Raw genomic sequence first — 19,758 nt, forward strand, 5'->3', positions numbered from 1 at the left:
CTTTCAAACCTATTCGTGTCTTTGACAAGAGAATATGAAAAGCTCCTTGATTTGGCATTACGAACATGCATTGAGATGCTTGTAACACACAGGAGTATCTTCCTCATTGCTCTATGAAGCCTCCCCACCTTCAATGGTCAAATGTTACCAGGCCTGGATGTATCATGGACCGAGACATATCTGGTCTTGTGAGACGGGTTGCAGTGTGAGTGCATGGCATGTTCCTGGAAGATGACCAAGGCCGTGATGGTGGCTCTCAGGATGCTATCAATATAGCTTTTGTACAATGTTGTGGATTGATTTTAGGCATGCTGGTCACCTTTGGGCATAGGATATACAATTAATAGCCAACCACATGGTACTCACCATGTGAGTTCTTTAATTGTAGACATTGACACTGCTCCAGAAATGAAGATTATGATCCACAAATTTGTTTGGAAACCATTCAGTTTTTTCCTCTGAATGTTCTTATGTGCAAAAGAAAAATGATTAAAAAAAAGAAAAATAATAAATAAAACCAGTAACTTGTACTTTATAAGGAATCACCAGGAAAAGTGCATAACATCTCTTATTTATAATCATATGTGCAAGATTATCATCTGAGCGTGTCAGAACAAAGTTAGTAACCTACCAAAAGACCAAAAGTTAAGTAGCTGAAATTGAGATAAAACCTCTCCACTTAAAGTCTTATGGCTAATGACATTGTTGAGGGAAATCCTGTTATAGCAAGCTCGAATACAAGGTGAATTTGGTGGTCTTGATTTTTCATTGCATGTACTGTATTAATCTTGTCTCTTTTTCATTATGTCTATGAGGTACTGGAAATAGCAATGTAGAACAAGAGACACTCACTCGAGTATCGCAAGTTCACCTTCCATACATTTGTGCAGACTTTTACCTGAGAACATTGCAAACTGTGGGGGGCAGCTTTGGGGGCATCCATTAGGGCATGGTGTCCACTTGTATATTTCTTCACACTGGAGACAATACCTTCCAAGTACACTTCATTTAGAAAATTTGACTATGCAGTTTTCAAGAAATGTGAAATAAGAATGTAAAAACTAGCCTCCAAATTGATCCCCGCCCGACCCAAGTCTGACCATGTCTGACCAAAAAGAATAGGAATATGTGGCTGGAACTGCCATGAACAGACGTAAAGCTGTAGTCACTAAGCTTCTTACTCACATTAATAACTTTGCATACACGTCACTTTTGGTTCTAAAAAGATCTATGAGATTCCCTTATTTGGGGGCTTTGTCTCTCCCTCCCCACCCCCACCCCAACATGGCATTGTGCCCCTGGGGGCCCCCAAGTAAAGAATTATGCCCATGTGTACAGATATATTTTCTACACTCTAGCGATAACACCTGTCAAGTGTAGGAACAATTTGACCATTTTTTTAAGAAGATGAAAATGTGAAAAATTGAGCCCCAAATTGAACTCCACCTCTAAATCTGCCATGAACCAACTAGAAGCTATAGTCACCAATCTACTTATTCATAGTACTGAATTAGCTGATCTCTTCGGGTTCTTCCCCCTTCCCCCCTTGCTCCATATCCAGGGTCATTGTGGTCCAGGGGACCCCCAGGTGGTCAATGGTGCCCATTTGTGCAAATACATGTATATATATTCAAACCCTTAAATTTGACCTTGTGTGTATAATTAGGCCCCAATTTGGACCCCTGCACAGGGCCTCTGAGAGGGGCACCCCAGGATCCGCCATGAACAAACCTGTAACTACAGTCATCATGTACTTATAGTATTAACTTAGCTCTATCACTTCAGGTTCTGCACAGAAGAAGATTTTGAAAGATTCCTTAATTTTAGGGGTTTGGGCCCCCCCTGTGGGCACCAGGGGGCATGGTGCCCATTTGAACAAATTGAGATCTTGTCCACTTTAGGATGCTACCTGCCAAGTTTGGTGAAAATCTATCATGGGGTTTTCATGATGAAAATGTAAAAAGTTCATGCACAATGGATGCGGGATGATGTCTCCAGTGATCGCATTAGCTCAGGTGAGCTAATAAAATTGCCAGAAGGTTTCCCTGTATATTGAAATGTGGGCTTGACTCTAGGGTAATAGATATTAAATGCTTGCCAAATTCTAAGGGAAAGCACAAATATGATTCTAATGTTTTGGAGAAATACAATGTACTGTTAACCCCCAGGTCATTGTTGCCACTCATGTTGTGATTTCTATGCCCCCACACTATAAGAAGTATCCATGTACCGGTATATGTCTTGATTTTCAATATTTTTAATGAACAAAAGTAAATACAGTGGTCGACTTGAACAGATATTGATCTTAGTTTCTCATGATACATCATGTAAGGAAACATCCCCACCTACTCAAAGAATGGTAGGGACAGATTTATGACTTCACTAGCTTGAAAATAAACTGCTAACTCCAGTTTACTTGGAGCCGTGAACAGGTGACTGAACAGACATGAAATTGAATTTGGAGCATTGTTGTTAGATCTTTAGTAAGATTAATGAGGAAATGTCAACAAAAATGAAACATCCATTACAGTTGCCAGTACATGTAGTTCATGCTCAATGGACTGGTGAAAACACCTATCAGGCTACCACCTCAGTACTTTGATCAATTGTAATGAACAATGTATGTACGTTTTTTAGTGTTTACACAGATGTGTAAATATGCATAGTTGTGTACATAATTTTGTGACATTTTAATGATTTTAACAAGCCTATTTTCATAGCAGATGAAGTGCAAAATATACATGTATGTAGCACATTTGCTACATTTAACACCATTTCTGACGAGTCAGTGTTTTCAGTGGATTGTGTGCATACTCTCATAATTTTGTAAAGGGTTTTATGACATACGAATGCATGTTGATTTGTGTTGATTCATGATACCCTCAACATCACTTTTGTGGTGAAATGAATATCTAGAAACATTCAACTTTAAAAATTCATAATTTTGAATGGATTGTCCGATTTTCCTCACAATTTCAATGATGTGTTACAGTGTTCTACAAATACTGCTGCATTCAATCAATCTACACATTTGGGTGAACTTGTCCTTAAACCTTCCTAATTAAGACTGTATAGGTATCCCAAGAGAGGCATGGATAATACTGACCTGTTATGGTCAGCTGAAATTCCTATCCTTTTCTGTATCTAGTCCTTGGTATCAGAAATCTCAGACTAAACTTGTGATGACAGTGCATGGTAATACTGCAAATTTTGAAATTTTCACACATTTTGTGTAACCAGAGACTAGCGTGAAAATTAAAGCAAACGTACGTACCACTAATTAATGTTTTGATTCTGTGGAATTAAAAACACATAAATTTCATCGCATTTGGTCGAGCGTGACAAACTGCTGGCGAGAAAATTTCCACTTTTACAGTACCCAATGAATGATGCAAAATTTGACTTCATATTTGTTTGTTTTATGCGCCTGCTAAGGAAACATTGAATGTAGACAAGCAAACAACCACAGGACCAGCAATTTGTAATGTCAGAGTAGGACAATGATGTGAAGAAAATATGAAGAAAATTCAACATTTTCATTTTCCAGCACAGGGGAAATGATATTACCCCTAACATATGTCAGTAACAAGTCAAAGTATTGAGTACTTTTCATAAACATGAAATTTTCGTGGAATTCTCTCTATTTTCTTTATACCATTGTCCTTTATGCGACATCATAAATTATTTTAGTCTTCTTATCCAGTAATGACAGCACATGGATTAAACAAAAATGTAAAAAACTACGGATTGGCTTCTCATCACATCCGACATCATTACACAAAGGAGGCAAGGCATTGGTGTTACACTAAAAATTACAAGTACAATTGTACTAAGGGATTAATGCTTGTGAATATGAACACATATGGTACAATATCAGACACTTCACCAATGGCAGTGGGCTAACCTCATACAGATGTATCATTTGTCGTTGGCCATGTATCGAATTTCACATTTTCTTGTACAGAATGTAGTGACTGCACAATGTAGTGACTACACATGAAGTACAGTACTATCTATGATACACTGTACTGTACATGTATTACATTTTTGCATAGGATGACATTCAAAACAGCTCACTGGCACTCAAGAAGTCAAACATTGCTCGCAAAATCTTCATTTTGACAATTGATTTTATTCACTGCTTTCATTTAAGACTAGATTTCATTTGTACATACAGGACAAATTCAAATCAGCCACATTGGAGACGGAAAGTGATTACTTTTAAGTGAAATATTCTTGTGGTCAAGTGACATAAATGCAATAAATATTCCCGCAGGTGTGTTTGTCATATTTACAACAACAACAAATTGCTGAGGCATTATAAAGTTTTGACTAAAATTCTTTGGTGATAAAGGGCAGGTAAGAACCCGTTGGTTGAGATTTGACTACGGATCATACATCCTTGTGGTCAGCTGGAGCTTAAGGAGGGCTGTTTGCGGCAAAGAATCCAATGCGTAAATGTAATTAGGTTGTTACAAAATGTAGTGACTGGTTTTGCATGCTTATACGTTGTATGCAATTTCACTGGCAACTTGTGGTCAAGGATAGAACTTGTGGCAAGACCTTGGGATTAAAAAGGAACTTCACTTGCATTCATAATGAAATTTTATTAAGAACAGTGAGTTTCATCAAATTGAACAAAAGTGAGAATCTAAAGATAGTTTAATATACCTGGGGGGTGTTTCATAAAGCTGCTCGTAAAGTTACGAACAACTTACGAGCGACTGGTGATCAGTTCTTGTGCTGAATTATGGAAATTCTGATAAGTATAGCACATCAGAACTGATCACCAGTCGCTCGTAAGTTGTTCGTAACTTTACGAACAGCTTTATGAAACAGGGCCCTGGTATATTAGCCACACATTGGTATTGGTGTCATTCTACTAATAAGTCAAGACAAGGATGTGATTGTAACACTAATCTTGTGGATTGTCTAATGTCATATGAAGATGAAGTTCAAACGAATCTTCTTTCTGTCAACAAATCAGTAACTATTACAACATACCCTTTCACAAAGCCATCAAAACTAACTTGTTATATTCCTGGAGGAATTTATCTAACAATAAATTTCTTGTTGAAACCATGACTAGTGAAGATTTTTGTGCAATCAAGTGAGAGATATGTAAGACCATGACTTGATTATCTTATTTCCATATCATATACTTATCACTGAAATCATTTTCTCACAAAGCCATATGATACTTTTAAATTCCATAGTCTCCATCTCTTAATCTAATTATTTTGAAACATTTTAATTTTCTGATTGTTTGATTTTACTCTATTACAGAATGATTGTCTGCCTCTGAGGCAGCATTGTTGACAAATATAAAACAGTTACAATTTATCATAGGATATTATGCATCATTATTCACAGCCATGGCCAATTCATATCAAGAACTATGCAGTGTATTGATCAATGTGAATGTTGGTAACGCTACAAACTGGATAAGATTGACTTTGGTAGTTTTACAAATGTTTCCTAACAAAAAACAACTGCACAAACAATTTGTTCTCACTCATCCATTCTTTCATATTCTGGAAGTTTCAGCTTTGCTTATCAATTTGAATACCGGGATTTGGCAAAATGTCCTTCCAGTCTCAATAAACAGACATACAGTATGTGTTTTCTAACACACCACACTGATAGTACTACTGTCAACAAGTTCTCACTTGTATACTCCCTTTGATATACATGGTGTGTGAGAATATATCACACAATTCACACAAATTGCATTGTCCTGCAATGCCTGACGACAGTGTCCTTGTCACTTGGCGCGATGCCATGCTAGCATTCCACCCCGTATTTGTCAAAGTTCCTCAAGATCACACCAAGCTGACAGTGTACCTGGCCCATCGCCACTGTCTGAAGCGTGTATCGCTCCGCACTCTGCACCATCTCTGGGTTTCTCAGCTGTGGGCACCCCCAATGAAGAACTGGAGACTTGCTCGCGGAAGGTTCCCGCTGGTCGCCACGTCGGGCACTTGATGTCATGAGTTCCTGGTGAAGTGGGCAGGTGGCAGAAACCGTACCCGAAGAGTTCGTTACGTCCAAAGTCATCCTGGTGGTAGACCTCAAACTTCAATTTTGGCCATCCTAGGAAAGTGGAGTTTGATGAATATGCTCAAACAGTATCACCAAAAAACGGCAAATGAACACAAGTATAGAAAGTACATTAGTCAGCATGCTATTTCATAGTTACAGTGGTAGTTACATTGTAGTAGTGCCTGATGATATGAGGGCATGATTTCTAGCAACAAATGCCACTTTGTCTTGATGAAGAAAGTTATAATCAGGGCTGGTGGAACCGGGGGCCAGGGGGCCAGGGGATCGGGCCCCCACTTTTTTGGGCACCATACAAACGAATACATATTTTTTTTCCCCGAAAGTGCGTAAGTGGCACTAGAAAGAAATAGATAGAAACCTTGAAGTGTGAGCGCGGTAAGGCTTTGTTTTGCGCTGAAGACTTTTTTTCTTTTTTCTTTTGCTTGTCGGCTAAAGAAACCCGAAAGTGGCACCAGAAGTCTGAAGTGGCCTCCCCCCTCCCCCCCCCCCCCACTTTTGAAACGTGGCACCGGCCATGATAATACTGTGTGCTGCAAATCTTTTGAGCAAGAGGTAGCACCTTCTGTTAAAATTTATAGAATATCTCACTAGCAAACATCCATGACCATGACATGTTACTGAAAAAGGACTTTTAACATTACACTGAATTACCCCAGCTCTAAAGCAACTTTATCATGTATGGCAGGTTCATGCCTTTTAAAAGTGAAGTTAATGGACAGCTAGTCATTTTGATCACTACCCATGTCAACAGGTGATAATGGCAATAACTCCAGGAAGGAGTAACATATCATTGTGAGCAAAGCTTAATTGGAATAATAAATTTTGCTAAATTGCCAATACGGACTGTCAATGAGAATTCTGCGCAGTCAATTCAAAAATCGAGAATTCGATAATTGAAGGAAAGCTGCTGCTTCCCATTATTACCTTGCAAGCCTTTGGTAGCAAAGTGCACATCAATGGGATGACTCCACACAGCAAAGTTATCGTTCTGTGGTAAGTCTACCTGTGTCTGGCCCTCGCGAGTTCCAGCAATGACCTTCCAGGCACCACCTGAATGTAGGTACCAAAGGGACACAAATTATCATCAAGAAGACATACATTGTTTAAGAAAAGCTTTATGTGATGCATGTTGAGATATGACAAGTATACCTGTAAATGTATCTTGGTGCTATGAATATACAATTGTACATCATTAATTATTTGCTCGCCAGATGTACATCATTCACTTACTACCTACTTTCTACTGTCTACGGAACATTTGTTACTTTCCAGGTGACTACAAACATAGGACTCTGGGCAATACTGGTAGTGGTACATTCTCAAAGTATCATTCACACTCTAATGGGTTACACTTTACACTTGAAGTGCATTTTCAAAAATATCCAGCTGCTACTAGAAGACTTTGATAGGATCAGAGTTGTTTTTAGCTGTTGCTGCCATTTCCTGTGCAATTGGTGCCTATATTTGATGTTATAAATCAAGCTCAGCAAGTGCAAACAGCATTGATTTCATGTTTTCTTTGAAACAGATGCATATTCCCTAACCATTTCATAACCCTTTTTCATCAAGAGGTTTCTCGCAAATCTGCAATCTTAATAATTATTCACTGAAGGATAGGAAACATTTAATGTGTTATTTGGCATGGGTTTACAGAAAAACTGACAGTATTGAGGACTGCAAAAAGATAGGGGTACCAGGTAATTATGTATTTAGGTATTCAAACATATATATGTTTTTACACATCACATCATATCTAATCCCCCAACAAATACATACAGATGCGAGGGAAACCACATGTGGCTCAGTTTGCCAAGAGGGAAAGCTACACACAGCTACAGGCAGCTCATGGACAAAAAGTTCATGATTTTTTTTTATCTTAATCAGGCATTTAGAGGGCATATTATGTATTCATTTCATGTCTTTTGATGGAAGGATGAATACGAATTACAGTGTACATCAACAGCAGTCCACCAGCTATTAGTTCCAATATATTTCACAAGTACAGTGTATCTGAAATGCAATATCTTGAGAATTGGGAACTGTAAGACAACTTTGGGGACTTGTAAGACAATTTTACAAGAGTTTAATTCATGATCAAGAACCACATGGAGAGAATGAGAAAATCTTAGTACTGTTTAATGGGGGGGGGGGGGGATAAAGGATTGAACATGCAAAATACAGAATAATGCATCAAATTAGATTTCTATTCAGAAATAGAATCTAGAAAATCTACAGTAAATTGAGGTGGACTACAGACTGCTGCACAACAATTGAACTTAAAAAATGCACTAAATTTATAGACTATACAGTTAAGCAAGGGACTTATATCTTCTATTGCCACACTTTCCTGTTGCATCTGGCAAAGTTAGACAATCAATAGTTCATGCAGCAATCAACATGACTGGCTTACCTGTATGAATTTTCCATTTGCAGAATAAATTCTGACTGTTGAAACCACTTGCTCCGAGTATCTGCCCAATCACATGCACCTCAGCCATGATGTAATGTGCTAGATTTCCATGTGAAACCTGTTTGCTGAAGAGAAATACAGACATTTGTAAGGCAAGCTTCATTTCATGTAGTAGTAGACATCTGATTTACAGCTCTACGTCGGTACTCAGCAAAGTCTGGATATGATGCTCAGGGCTCCACACTGACTTTTTTGTTTGGTGGCCCGATGGGGCCACCAAAATCCTCAATTTCAAAGTGTTGGTGGCCCGAGAGAAAAATTTGGTGGCCCCCAAAAAACAATAAAAAAACATTAAAAGTCCTTTTTATTAAATGAGTCAAATATTTAAGTTTTATCATAGTAAGAACTGGAAGTTGGACATAATTATCTACTCATAAATAAACCTCAACAAAGTCGCAACACTCGCTCTCAGGCACTCATTTAGTCCTTTTTATCCATTTAAACAAATTCAACTGCTAATTTCCGGCGCAAAAAGTTACAAATTTATTGACATACTTTTAAAAAAAAAATTTGGTGGCGCGAGGCGGGCCACCAAACTTGCCCTTTTTTAAAATTTGGTGGCCCAACTTTCATTTTTGGTGGCCCCGGGCCACCGTTAGTGTCGAGCCTTGGATGCTATAATTAAAAGGATGAAACTTAAGTATGTAGGTGTATGTGAAGCTGGTGGACAGTTTAATATGCAAATATTAACATGGTGCAAGTAAAAGAAAAAAAAAAAACTATCTCCAGTGTGGCGCTAGCATGCAGAGATGCGAGTCCCGAAGACGCCCAATGATGTGGCAATGATAGCGTCTGCAGGAGTGCATTCCAAAGCCTTACTGCTGTTGGCATGAAGGAGTACCAGATGCATCTTTAGTGGAGTGAGTTCTTCTTCTTCTTCTTCTTCTTCCAGGTGAAGTACTGACCTCTGGGAAGAGTATTTTCATACTTTGTGCAGTGCTGAAACTAGTGTGCCACGCTGCATTGTTTGATGCTGTTTAGTTGCAATTAATGTAATATACACTATAAAAAGTAAAAGTGCTCTTTGTGCAAGTAAAATTAGCTCCTCTTCCAACTAGATTTGATGCAGTGTCACCCCAACCAGCTGCCTCCTAGACTGTTCTAGGGAAGAAGCAGCTGTCACACTGGTGGGGAGCTGGTTCCAGAAGAGTATGACACTTGGGAAGAAGGAGTTTTGAAAGCCAGAGGTCCTGCAGAATTGCTGTCGATATTGAGTAGGTCTTCGTCCAGATGATCGTTTTACCGGGTAAATGTAAGGTGGTTCAGGTGGAATAGCAATCAGTTGATGCAAGATGCGGAACAGCATGATGACTTTCAGCTGGGCCCTTCTTTCTGCAAGAGATTGCCATTTTAAGGAGTGAAGCATTTCACTGACACTGTGTCGAGGGTGAAAGTCTCCCAGAGTAAACCTAGCGGCACGCCTTAAAACCAATTCAAGCTTCCAGATTTGGTCTTGGCAGTGAGGATCCCAGGCTGTTGATGCACATTCAAGGATAGGGTGGACATATGTCACATAGGCTTGTTCTTTTATTTTCTTGGGGCAGCCATGTTGGTTTCTCTGGAGGTACTTGGAAGGATGGTCATTCCACAATTTGAATATCCTAGTGTCAGTCATTGGTTTCAGATGGGTGTCTTTGTTGATGGCAATAAGATCATCAGAGGTGGATCCAGGAAATCTGTAAAGTGGGGGGGGGGGGGGCGCAAAATATTTCTGGTGTCACTTCTGGGTTTAACCAGCTGACAAGCAAAAAAAAAAAAAAAATAAGGGCTCCTGCACCTGTGTGTGCTGGCTCTTGTACCACTTCCAGGTTATCGCAATTTTCTGGTGCCACTACAATCGAAAATAAAATAAAAGGGGGCACAAGTGCCCACATTTATTTTCTTTCCTTTTTCTTTCTTTTGTTTTAAGGAAAATTAAAGGGGGCACGTCGCACCCTGTGTGCGAGCCAAATGGAGTAAAAATACTAACAAACAAAATGGAGTCAACCCAAAGGGGGGCCTGAGCTTTCGATCCAGCTCAGTTCGGGAAACCCACTCACAAGGGGGGCCCCTCCTTATAAGTAACCCGTCCCCCTTATAAGTAACCCCGTCCCCCTTATAAGTAACCCCCGGGGCACCCCTTATAAGGAGTCTCCACGCTTTTTTGCAATGCAACGCGAAAATGAAAGGACTGCGGCAATTCGCTTGATTATGTCCATAAAGCTTCACAAGTTTCCTAGTTACTCACGAAATTTGAGCAAATTCGGTTCGAGGCATCATATCTAAAATCATGGATTTAAATGCGATGTCAAACGACCCATGCGAATGCTGAAATGCGAGCGATTACTGGCGTGAGTGTCGCCAGGCGCGGCGGCACGGCAATGCTTGAGTGCAGACATGGCGACTGAGCAGGCCTGGCGACACTCACGCCAGTAATCGCTCGCATTTCAGCATTCGCATGGGTCGTTTGACATCGCATTTAAATCCATGATTTTAGATATGATGCCTCGAACCGATTTTGCTCAAATTTCGTGAGTAACTAGGAAACTTGTGAAGCTTTATGGACATAATCAAGCGAATTGCCGCAGTCCTTTCATTTTCGCGTTGCATTGCAAAAAAGCGTGGAGACTCCTTATAAGGGGTGCCCCGGGGGTTACTTATAAGGGGGACAGGTTACTTATAAGGAGGGGCCCCCCCTTGTGAGTGGGTTTCCCGAACTGAGCTAGCACGAATCTTCGTCAGAGGCAAAATGGCAAACAGGCAAGAACTTCAGATCTGGGGAGAGAACAAACTTTGTTGATGGCTTGTTGTGTTTAATGTTAATAGCTTGAGTGAAAGCTCAGGCCCCTTTTGTCGGTTTTGACTCCTTTTCACTACTGACACTGCCGGACTGGTGCTAAACTGCTAACAGCTAGTGCTAGTTTTGCATGCATAGCCATATAAGGCAAGTGCGTGCATTGGGAAGCTTTATAGTTCGCAGTAAATACCGGTACACTGTAGTAATTAGTATAGTAGGCCTAAGTTACTATAATAGTAAGTCAATATCTTAGTATAAAATGTTCTCGTTTATTACAGCTGTGCATCAATGATGGTACTTTAACTTATTGCCATTGGTAGTATAGCGAGGTACCCGCACCTCGTCAGGGGCCCGAATACCGACCGTCACCCCGCTTAAAATTGTTTTAAGCGCACTAAACAAAAATTTAAGCCCGGGACTGTGTTCAGTATGCTTGAAACTTGGCAGGGCCAAGCAAATTTTTGGTGAAAACCGAACAGTTTTTCGTGAAAATCGGAAATTTTAATCGGAGTAGGACCCTACGTGTTATAAGTATCACCACTGTCCCCGCACGCATCTTTTACGTGTATGTCTATGGGAGCATCACGGTCACCCGCACACGTCTTTTACGTGCTTTGTCTATGGGAGCGCGGGTGACGAGTTGCGGGCCCCTTCCTTAGCGCACAGCTATTTCGCATCGTTCGCGTTTGACGACGATAGCTGCAAATTTTCGATATCGATCAGTGAGCTTGTGATTCCATTGGAATTTTCAGCATTTTTCCTGTATGTGAGTTGAATTTCAAAGAATTTCAGTGGCGAAATGTGATTCAAATACGCGCAATCATTAACTATGACGAGGTGCGGGTCACCCAAGTATACCGGTCAAGTCTCATGAATCACACGCACTGCACTGCACTGTACACTGTCACACTGTACGTGCGAATGTCCATTACCAACGGCAACGGTGCGACGCTACTTCACTGCCCCGTGCTCCGTTGAATGCAAATGAAATCCCGTACTACACCGTGTGGGCTTAGTGTAACAGTTAGAAGAAAACCTACGACGAATCGGCAAATACAAATTGACTCATAACACCACAATACCATTATATTACCTCACTTTTGATGCCACAAAGCTTGGCAGTGTTCCAGGCTGATTATCACTTCTCTGTCAGATTCGGAAAAAAAACACCACATCGATAATTCATCCGTTTTATTTTCCGCCGCCGCACTGCAGTGTCCATCACATTAGGCGCTGGATTGTAATCATGATTTGTGCTGTTGTAGTGTCGTATGTGTGTGTCGTGTGTTGGTACGTATTTTGAGTGAGATAGATACACAAGATAAGGCTGACTGAACTTGATGGGAATGCATCAGTCATCTCATACATCCACGGCGGTTAGGTCGCGTCGTTGAGTGCCATCACCACACACATCTCTACACACACACACACACACGCACACACACACACTGAGTGATACTGTCACTGTAAAACATCTTCTATGAAACCCCAACCCCAAGGGTCACATCAGCAGACAAACTGTTTGTTGGTGTTGTTGTTGTTATAATCATGTTGTTATAAATATATATATATATATATATATATATATATATATATATATATATATATATATATATATATGATGATCTGAGATATGGATATATATGGATATATATATATGATCTGAGATTAAAACCTAAAATGGCATTAAAACGCTATATTTCCTCGCCAGGATATAGCGTTTTAAGGCCATTTTAGGTTTTAATCTCATATATATATATATATATATATATATATATATATTGTGTGTGTGTGTGTGTGTGTGTTGTTGTTGTTGTTGTTGTTGTTGGTTTTTTTTTGCATACATTTCATCCCATGACAAAATAACTACATAAAGTGTCAGAAACTGACAGGGTCCTTGTTTATTTGACTTCTAACAATCATTTTTATCAAGGTGTGAATCTAATTCTACTACTGCATAATCTGTAATATATTTCTTGAGAAGGAAAAAATAACAATTCTTTAGAAATATACATCAATCCAAACAATTACTGGACAGTTGTAATACTGTGTTTGCCTCAACCTAGAGTAGTTTTGGTATTAATTGAAATGTCATTCATACTCAATCTATACTACATGGGTTATATTAACTTTATTGTAACATAGGGCCTACATAAATTTAAAAAATATATATATCATAACATATTTGGAGAAAGGAACACAATGAAATGAGTAAGAGTAAGAGTAAGACTCCTTAAGGGTACAATGACAATCCGCAAGAAAACAAAATAGAGGGAACATTAAGATGGGCTACTTTACAAGGTTTACCTATATGGTCTTAGCTATATTTGATTCTCAATCAGTGATAATAACTAATAATATGATTATAACACAGCTTAAATTCTAGGAAAACACCGTTATGATTTTTGTGACTCCCAGCAGAATATTGGCTCTCATGGCACGTTTCTTCATGCTGATGATAATCCTTCCATATGTTTTCTTTATGGTTGCTTTGTCTTTTTTCTGATATATCACTGGAATTTCTACAAAAATGTATATTATATTGGATGGTAATAAATGAGATACCAGGGAATATTGGCCCTAATGAGTGCAATTTTCCCTGGTATTCCATGAAATAAGGCTATCCAATATAATTACCATTATATTTGTATATAATCTAGAAAGAAGGCCAAACTGTAAAGAACAATTATTAGAATTTGAAAAAGACTGCACTAAGTTATGACTGGCACTTGTAGCAAGAGTTAATTCACACAAAAGCGTTTGGACACTCAGCAAACATACCTGACAAAATATGGTGTATTATTGCATGGTCACTTTACTACAACAGTAGCCTATGAGGTACTATGTAGTCGCTTACAGGAAATTTGGCATTGTATTGAATATGCTCTGATATTGCACATGTAAATCAAGTGGACAAAAATATGCATTTTTAATGTGCCACTAACATGTCTTATATAGATAATTATCATTGTTGCAACTCTCTCCCTCTCTCTCCCTCTCTCTCTCTCTCTCTGGATGTACGCTGTATTGACAAAGACTCCTCACTATCACAAAGTTATGAATCGAAAGCTGGTGGGTGCGATGGTGGCTATGGAGATCTGTTTTTGAGTGATAATGTCTGCCACACACATATTGCAGTTTTTAAAGTCATTGTTGGTGAGAGCTGGGACTGTTTGCTGTTGCTGTTGACACAGGTAACATAGAGCACATTTATTCTCAGCAGCAACTTTTCTGGATTGTTGTATACACAGTATACTGCAAGCACATGAGATGAGCATTCAGACAATGATTAGTGTATTGCATTCATTTATTTGATATGCAGAGTATGCAACAATACACAATATATATATTTAAAAAAAGAATCATTTTCACAAAATCAGACCTGACATGTCTGCTCACACAAATACAATCTCTGGAAAAAAAAAAGTGCTCTCATCAAGGAGGCTGTTTTTTTAACATATAAACAATGAATACAAAATATTGTCAATTGCAAAGAGTTGATGGAATACACAGGTCTTGAACTTTGAGCTCTGTTTTTGCCTGTTACAGTCTCTTATTAACTTGATAGCTCTTAACAGATATCCAGTACATCACAATTCTTTTCTACATTAGTGAGTTGATCATTGTACGATGCAATGTGTACTTCCCAGAAATAAATAAAACCAAACACTCATAAAATCTTGTGACTGCAAAAATGTCGTAAGGTACATATCAGCAATAGTATCAAAAGCCATAGAGAATAAAGCATAGCAGGGTAGTCCAGTTTCATAAACATAAAATGCTATAAAATGCTAATACGGTTACCAAATTAGAATAAAATATCTCGATTGAGAATTTCTTTTTCTCACACAATATGATTCTTTGGAATACAAAGTCTTCTCTTTTTCTTTTCTTTTTTGCCGACGTACGTACTTCTTAGATATACACTGTACACACTGACACAGTTCAACAACAGGTGTCAGCATACCGCTCCGGTCAAATATAAAATGTCTTGCAAATAAATATTAGAAAAATAGCCTGTAAAAAAGAAGTAGATCATCATTACAGGAGACAGCACATAATCTTTATTTCACACAGTCTTGCTTGAAGTCTAGCCAGGTAACAAATGGTACACTTAACCAAGAATTCTCCAAGCTATGTATTTACAAACTGTCTTTATTCTCTGCCAATGTCTGTACATCAAATTTACTTTGTTTAAATACACCACTCTGGTTAATACTGGTTGGTAATTGAAAAGAGAATGCTTCACACAGAGAAATGGATCAGAAAAAGTTACAAGATTTCAAAGTGCCATTGGCCTGTTCATCCATCAAGTCCCACAATGCCATATTCCTGTGATTTGGTGCTGTATTTGTTTTTTTAAAAATAATTATTGTTACTATGCATTGTATGTGTTTCAAACATACTTTATACGCCATATATTTAGTGAGTCTAATTTTTTGCGAATCGTGACTTCCCAAAAATTTTTGCAAGAGGTTGAACTCGCGATTTAGAAGTACAGTACTGAATGGAAAAAAACACGCATGAACGTCACATTCATGTTGGGGTCAGAGTTAATACTTAAACATGTTTTTAAATTCGTGAATAATATCCTAATTTGTATAATTCGCAAAAAAAAAACCTTGTTAAATATTAGGCGTATACAGTAGAGTATTATTATCATTTGAATTTGAATCTTTTGATGTTCACATAGAATTGATTGTTTCAGTTGAAGATCTTTTTTAAATTCTTAAATTGGCAACACAATAAACCTTCCTGTTGCTCTCTCATATTGCTTATTAGTATTTCTTTTCTGCTTTTGTGCAAATCTAATGTAGGATACACAGCAAAATTCACAGGTGCCAATTTGAGGATGACAAAATGATAATATCAGCAGTAATATTACCCCAGGACTTGATGGGTTAAACATGTGGCCATGGAATCAGTGATGGCTGTAACTGAAATAGCAGGATAAAAGCATGATTTGATAAATGATATGGAGAAATAACCCCATATGTAGCAAGGACTAAATCTATGCACAGATACTTGGCTCAGGTACACTATAACAGGTATGTGTTCACACATGCTATGATAGACAGGAACATAGAAATTCATCACTTTCTTTGGTTACTCATTGCTAGAATGTATATTGAATACACATAGGCACTTGGATATTTGCTGACTGACCTGCACACAATATATCTCCTGTCTCTGATCAGAGATGCTCATTCTAAGCTTTTGACTTGATTACAATGCACAACATTACATCATGTTTTTGTTTTGTTTTTTTGACACACTGATAGCGCATATCCTTTGGTACATTTCAATCTAGGGAGCGAAGGTGCCATAAGAGTTCAGCGACCCAAGTCAGTCAACCCTCGCTCTCATTTTTCTTCTTCTTCTTCTTTTTGCTGTTGTACCTAAGGCTTGTTAGTCGATGGGTTAAGAAGCGGCTTCAATCACCAATTCAAATCATGATGGCTATTTACATTTCATAAATGGCATGAATACATAGGAGGATACAGTCTACAGAAACACATGCAAAATCAAAATAAACTGATCAGTGGCAATGAAATGCCCAACCATTCACATCCAGAGCTACGAGGATTCTGACCTCTTACAAAGTTTGGCAAGTTCAAACTACTCTTGTCTCCATTCTTATGCACTATAACAGACAAAATCATCAGAAACATCAAACTAAAATTACATACAGTATTAATCAAGTATGTTTACTGAAGCTGCTCAATGAATTCATGCCACTGAGAGATAATCACAATCAATCACAAGAAAAACTTTGACAGATTTCTTTCACCACATTATTACAGTATGAAGGAATGCAAACCACAAATCAATCTTGATATTTTGACACTAACATGATGTTCCATTTGGTCCAGAATATAGGATAGCAACAAATGATATATTGTCCCAATGAATAAAAAAAAACAAAAAACAAGTGAATCTAAGCACTAGTATGAATTTTTTATTTGTCAGATGTTGTGAATACGTGTACTGCATGAGCGATTCAAATGATGTTGACAAACAAATGAATTACAAATATGGGCAGCTTTGAAGTTATGGCTACAAAGTAAGGCGAAGTCTAATAATCATCATTGTGGTTTGCAAAACAACAACAACAACAAAAACTGTCATTCTTCTACACATATTTAACAGGATACACATGTGTGTGTATGTGTGTTGCAAATTTATTTTCTTTTTGTCACACGGAATCAGATGAAGGGACAGCTTACTGGAGCATGTACACAAAGGTATGACCTGCATACACAGATGCCTAACGTTTCTTTACTGCTTACCCTGAATGGTGTTTCACCATCTGGGCACCATGCATCTCATACAGAAAATTACCTCTACCTTATCCATGATAAAATTACTTTGGTCAATGGACTATTAATTTCATTCAAAATTTGCACCAATACTCATTAAGTTTTATAGCACATGTGGCTCTGAAATGCAAGTATCAACACAGACTGTGGTGGCTGTGTGTCGCAGCACCTGTAAGCACAACAGCGATGGGCTTGCCTTCATTGAAAAATACAGTGCTAGGACAGTGACACAAGACAGTTTTCTGAGGAGATAGAGATATGTTCCCTTTTCCACATTACTACTCAATTGCTCTGAAGAACTATGAAAACTTGCTATACTTGGTGTCAAAAATCTGTCTACCTCAATGAAAAAAAGGTATGAAGAAAGCAAGAGGGGGAAAACAGTCGGCAGTGCATTACTATAGTGCTAATATATCATAAATCTATTTATCTAAATTTCAGAGTCTCTGAAAAACTTCTGAATACATCTGCACTTATTCTTTGTTTCAGTGTAGAATAAGGAAAAATGTTGCTGTTTCTACAACTAGCTCACCTTTGAACATAACCATAAAGTTATTGCTCTGCACTGGAAGTATCAGGTTATCAAGGTATTAAGATATTTTATCATACCGCTTTCCTTTGGAAACATATTTCCACTAAATGCTTGCAGTCGTAGCATACAATAACCGCCAAACAAAGTGCGCAAAGAATATCACATGTCATGAGTTTATATACCTGCGCCACTAATTGTGCACATTTTTGATGGTCATTCAGTAAGTTATGTTTTCACCATCATGATATTGCAGATCCTACGCACTCAGCCTTATATTTTATTGCTCGGTTTAATATCCTGATTTGTTAATATGTGGTTAGTGCCTCCAAGAAAAGTTTTACAGATTACATATCTACCTTTCATCTAAGTCGCAGTGCTTTTTGAACAAAATAAACTCTACTAGACACACACATTTCAGTTTAATATTTCTGTATTCTTAAGTACTAGTGCAACCTGATCCAAAGAACATGTTACCTATTAATAGCCCTATAATCCCCAGTTAAAGATTTTATCTCTAAAAAGTGGATATTATATTTATGAAGCACTGAAATATAAAGTGGATGTTTCATCTTCCCCTTTCACGAAAGGACAGCAGCTCCTGGATGAGCAAGCTTCCATGAAGATAATCCCCATGGCATCCCTGGCTTATATGAGGCGTGTGTTCTTGAGGAATTGGACCAGTGCCTTGTAGACAAATGTGTACTGCCCAACCGTCTGCACCATCAGCATGCGCTGCTGTCGCAGAATGTCCAGCATCTTTGGAATGTTGATTTCCTGAATTAAAGGGGGAAGGGGGGGGGGGGGGTGGAGAGAGATATATTACATTCTGTAAGCATGACAGGCAGCTTCAGGTGGTCACAATATACGATCATTAACATTCTCTGTCAATCAATAATACTCTGATCATATCACATCCAAGCTAACCCTCCTTTAAAATGCAAAGAGTAATCAAGAGATTTATAAATAATGAAAATGAAATGAGATGAATAATAATCCCATTTATCCTTGACAAGTGGAAAGCACTACAGCTGCCTCATATGCTTTACCTTGTTGTTTACAGACAAGTTCACCAGATGGCAACAAAAACTCAATTTAGGCAGGTCAATTCTAAGTCCCTGAGCTACAAAATCACGCTTCTTCTGGTAATTAGAATGTAAATCATAACTGAATAAGATACTGACTGTGAGAGTGGATAAAAGAATGCAGCACCAACTGCTTACCTCATTATGCTCCAAGCTGCTGATCATTACATCAGCAAGGAGGAGCACACCTGTCCGTCCAACTCCAGCACTGCAATGCACAATGGGCGGAGGCCCCACTTCATTCTCATTCATGCTGTTGGCATGGCGACACACAGACTGGAACTCCTCCAGGAAGGCTGTGGATCAGAAGAGCAGACATTGGTTACTTTGGTTTCACTCACACAAGGTAAACAGAATTCAACATTTTTTTTAAATATAATCTTCAACAAAAACATTTGTCCATTTATTTTTCCAGTAGTAACACAGTCTCAATTTTCAACAGTGCTTCTAGCCACCAAAAGTGAGAGCAAAGGTAAGAATCTTCATTTAGTTACATATCTAACGGGCAAACATCA

At 38.4% G+C, this 19,758-nt stretch overlaps 2 protein-coding genes across 2 annotated transcripts in view; both read right to left on the reverse strand.

Moving 5' to 3' along the window:
- Positions 1-5,334: 5,334 nt before the first annotated feature.
- On the reverse strand, positions 5,335-12,474 carry LOC139743186 (B9 domain-containing protein 2-like). Its single transcript, XM_071653687.1, is given in 5 exon segments — positions 5,335-5,923; positions 5,925-6,093; positions 6,988-7,113; positions 8,474-8,598; positions 12,403-12,474. Coding segments are annotated over 4 exon segments (522 nt in total). The 5' UTR covers positions 8,562-8,598; positions 12,403-12,474; the 3' UTR covers positions 5,335-5,784.
- A 5,962-nt stretch (positions 12,475-18,436) lies between these two features.
- The window catches only part of LOC139743187 (tyrosine-protein phosphatase non-receptor type 21-like), a 29,873-nt gene continuing 28,551 nt past the window's right edge, over positions 18,437-19,758 (reverse strand). Inside the window, exons 15-16 of the mRNA XM_071653688.1 lie at positions 19,382-19,539; positions 18,437-18,935 (exon numbers count right to left, since the gene is read on the reverse strand). Of these exons, the coding sequence (XP_071509789.1) occupies positions 18,807-18,935; positions 19,382-19,539 (287 nt within the window). The 3' untranslated portion in view covers positions 18,437-18,806. The remainder of the gene's footprint in view (positions 18,936-19,381; positions 19,540-19,758) is intronic.

The sequence above is a fragment of the Diadema antillarum genome, unplaced genomic scaffold (genome assembly GCF_040938485.1).
Source record: "Diadema antillarum isolate AM-2024a unplaced genomic scaffold, OU_Dant_1.0 seq00001056_RagTag, whole genome shotgun sequence".
Classification (NCBI taxonomy): domain Eukaryota; kingdom Metazoa; phylum Echinodermata; class Echinoidea; order Diadematoida; family Diadematidae; genus Diadema; species Diadema antillarum.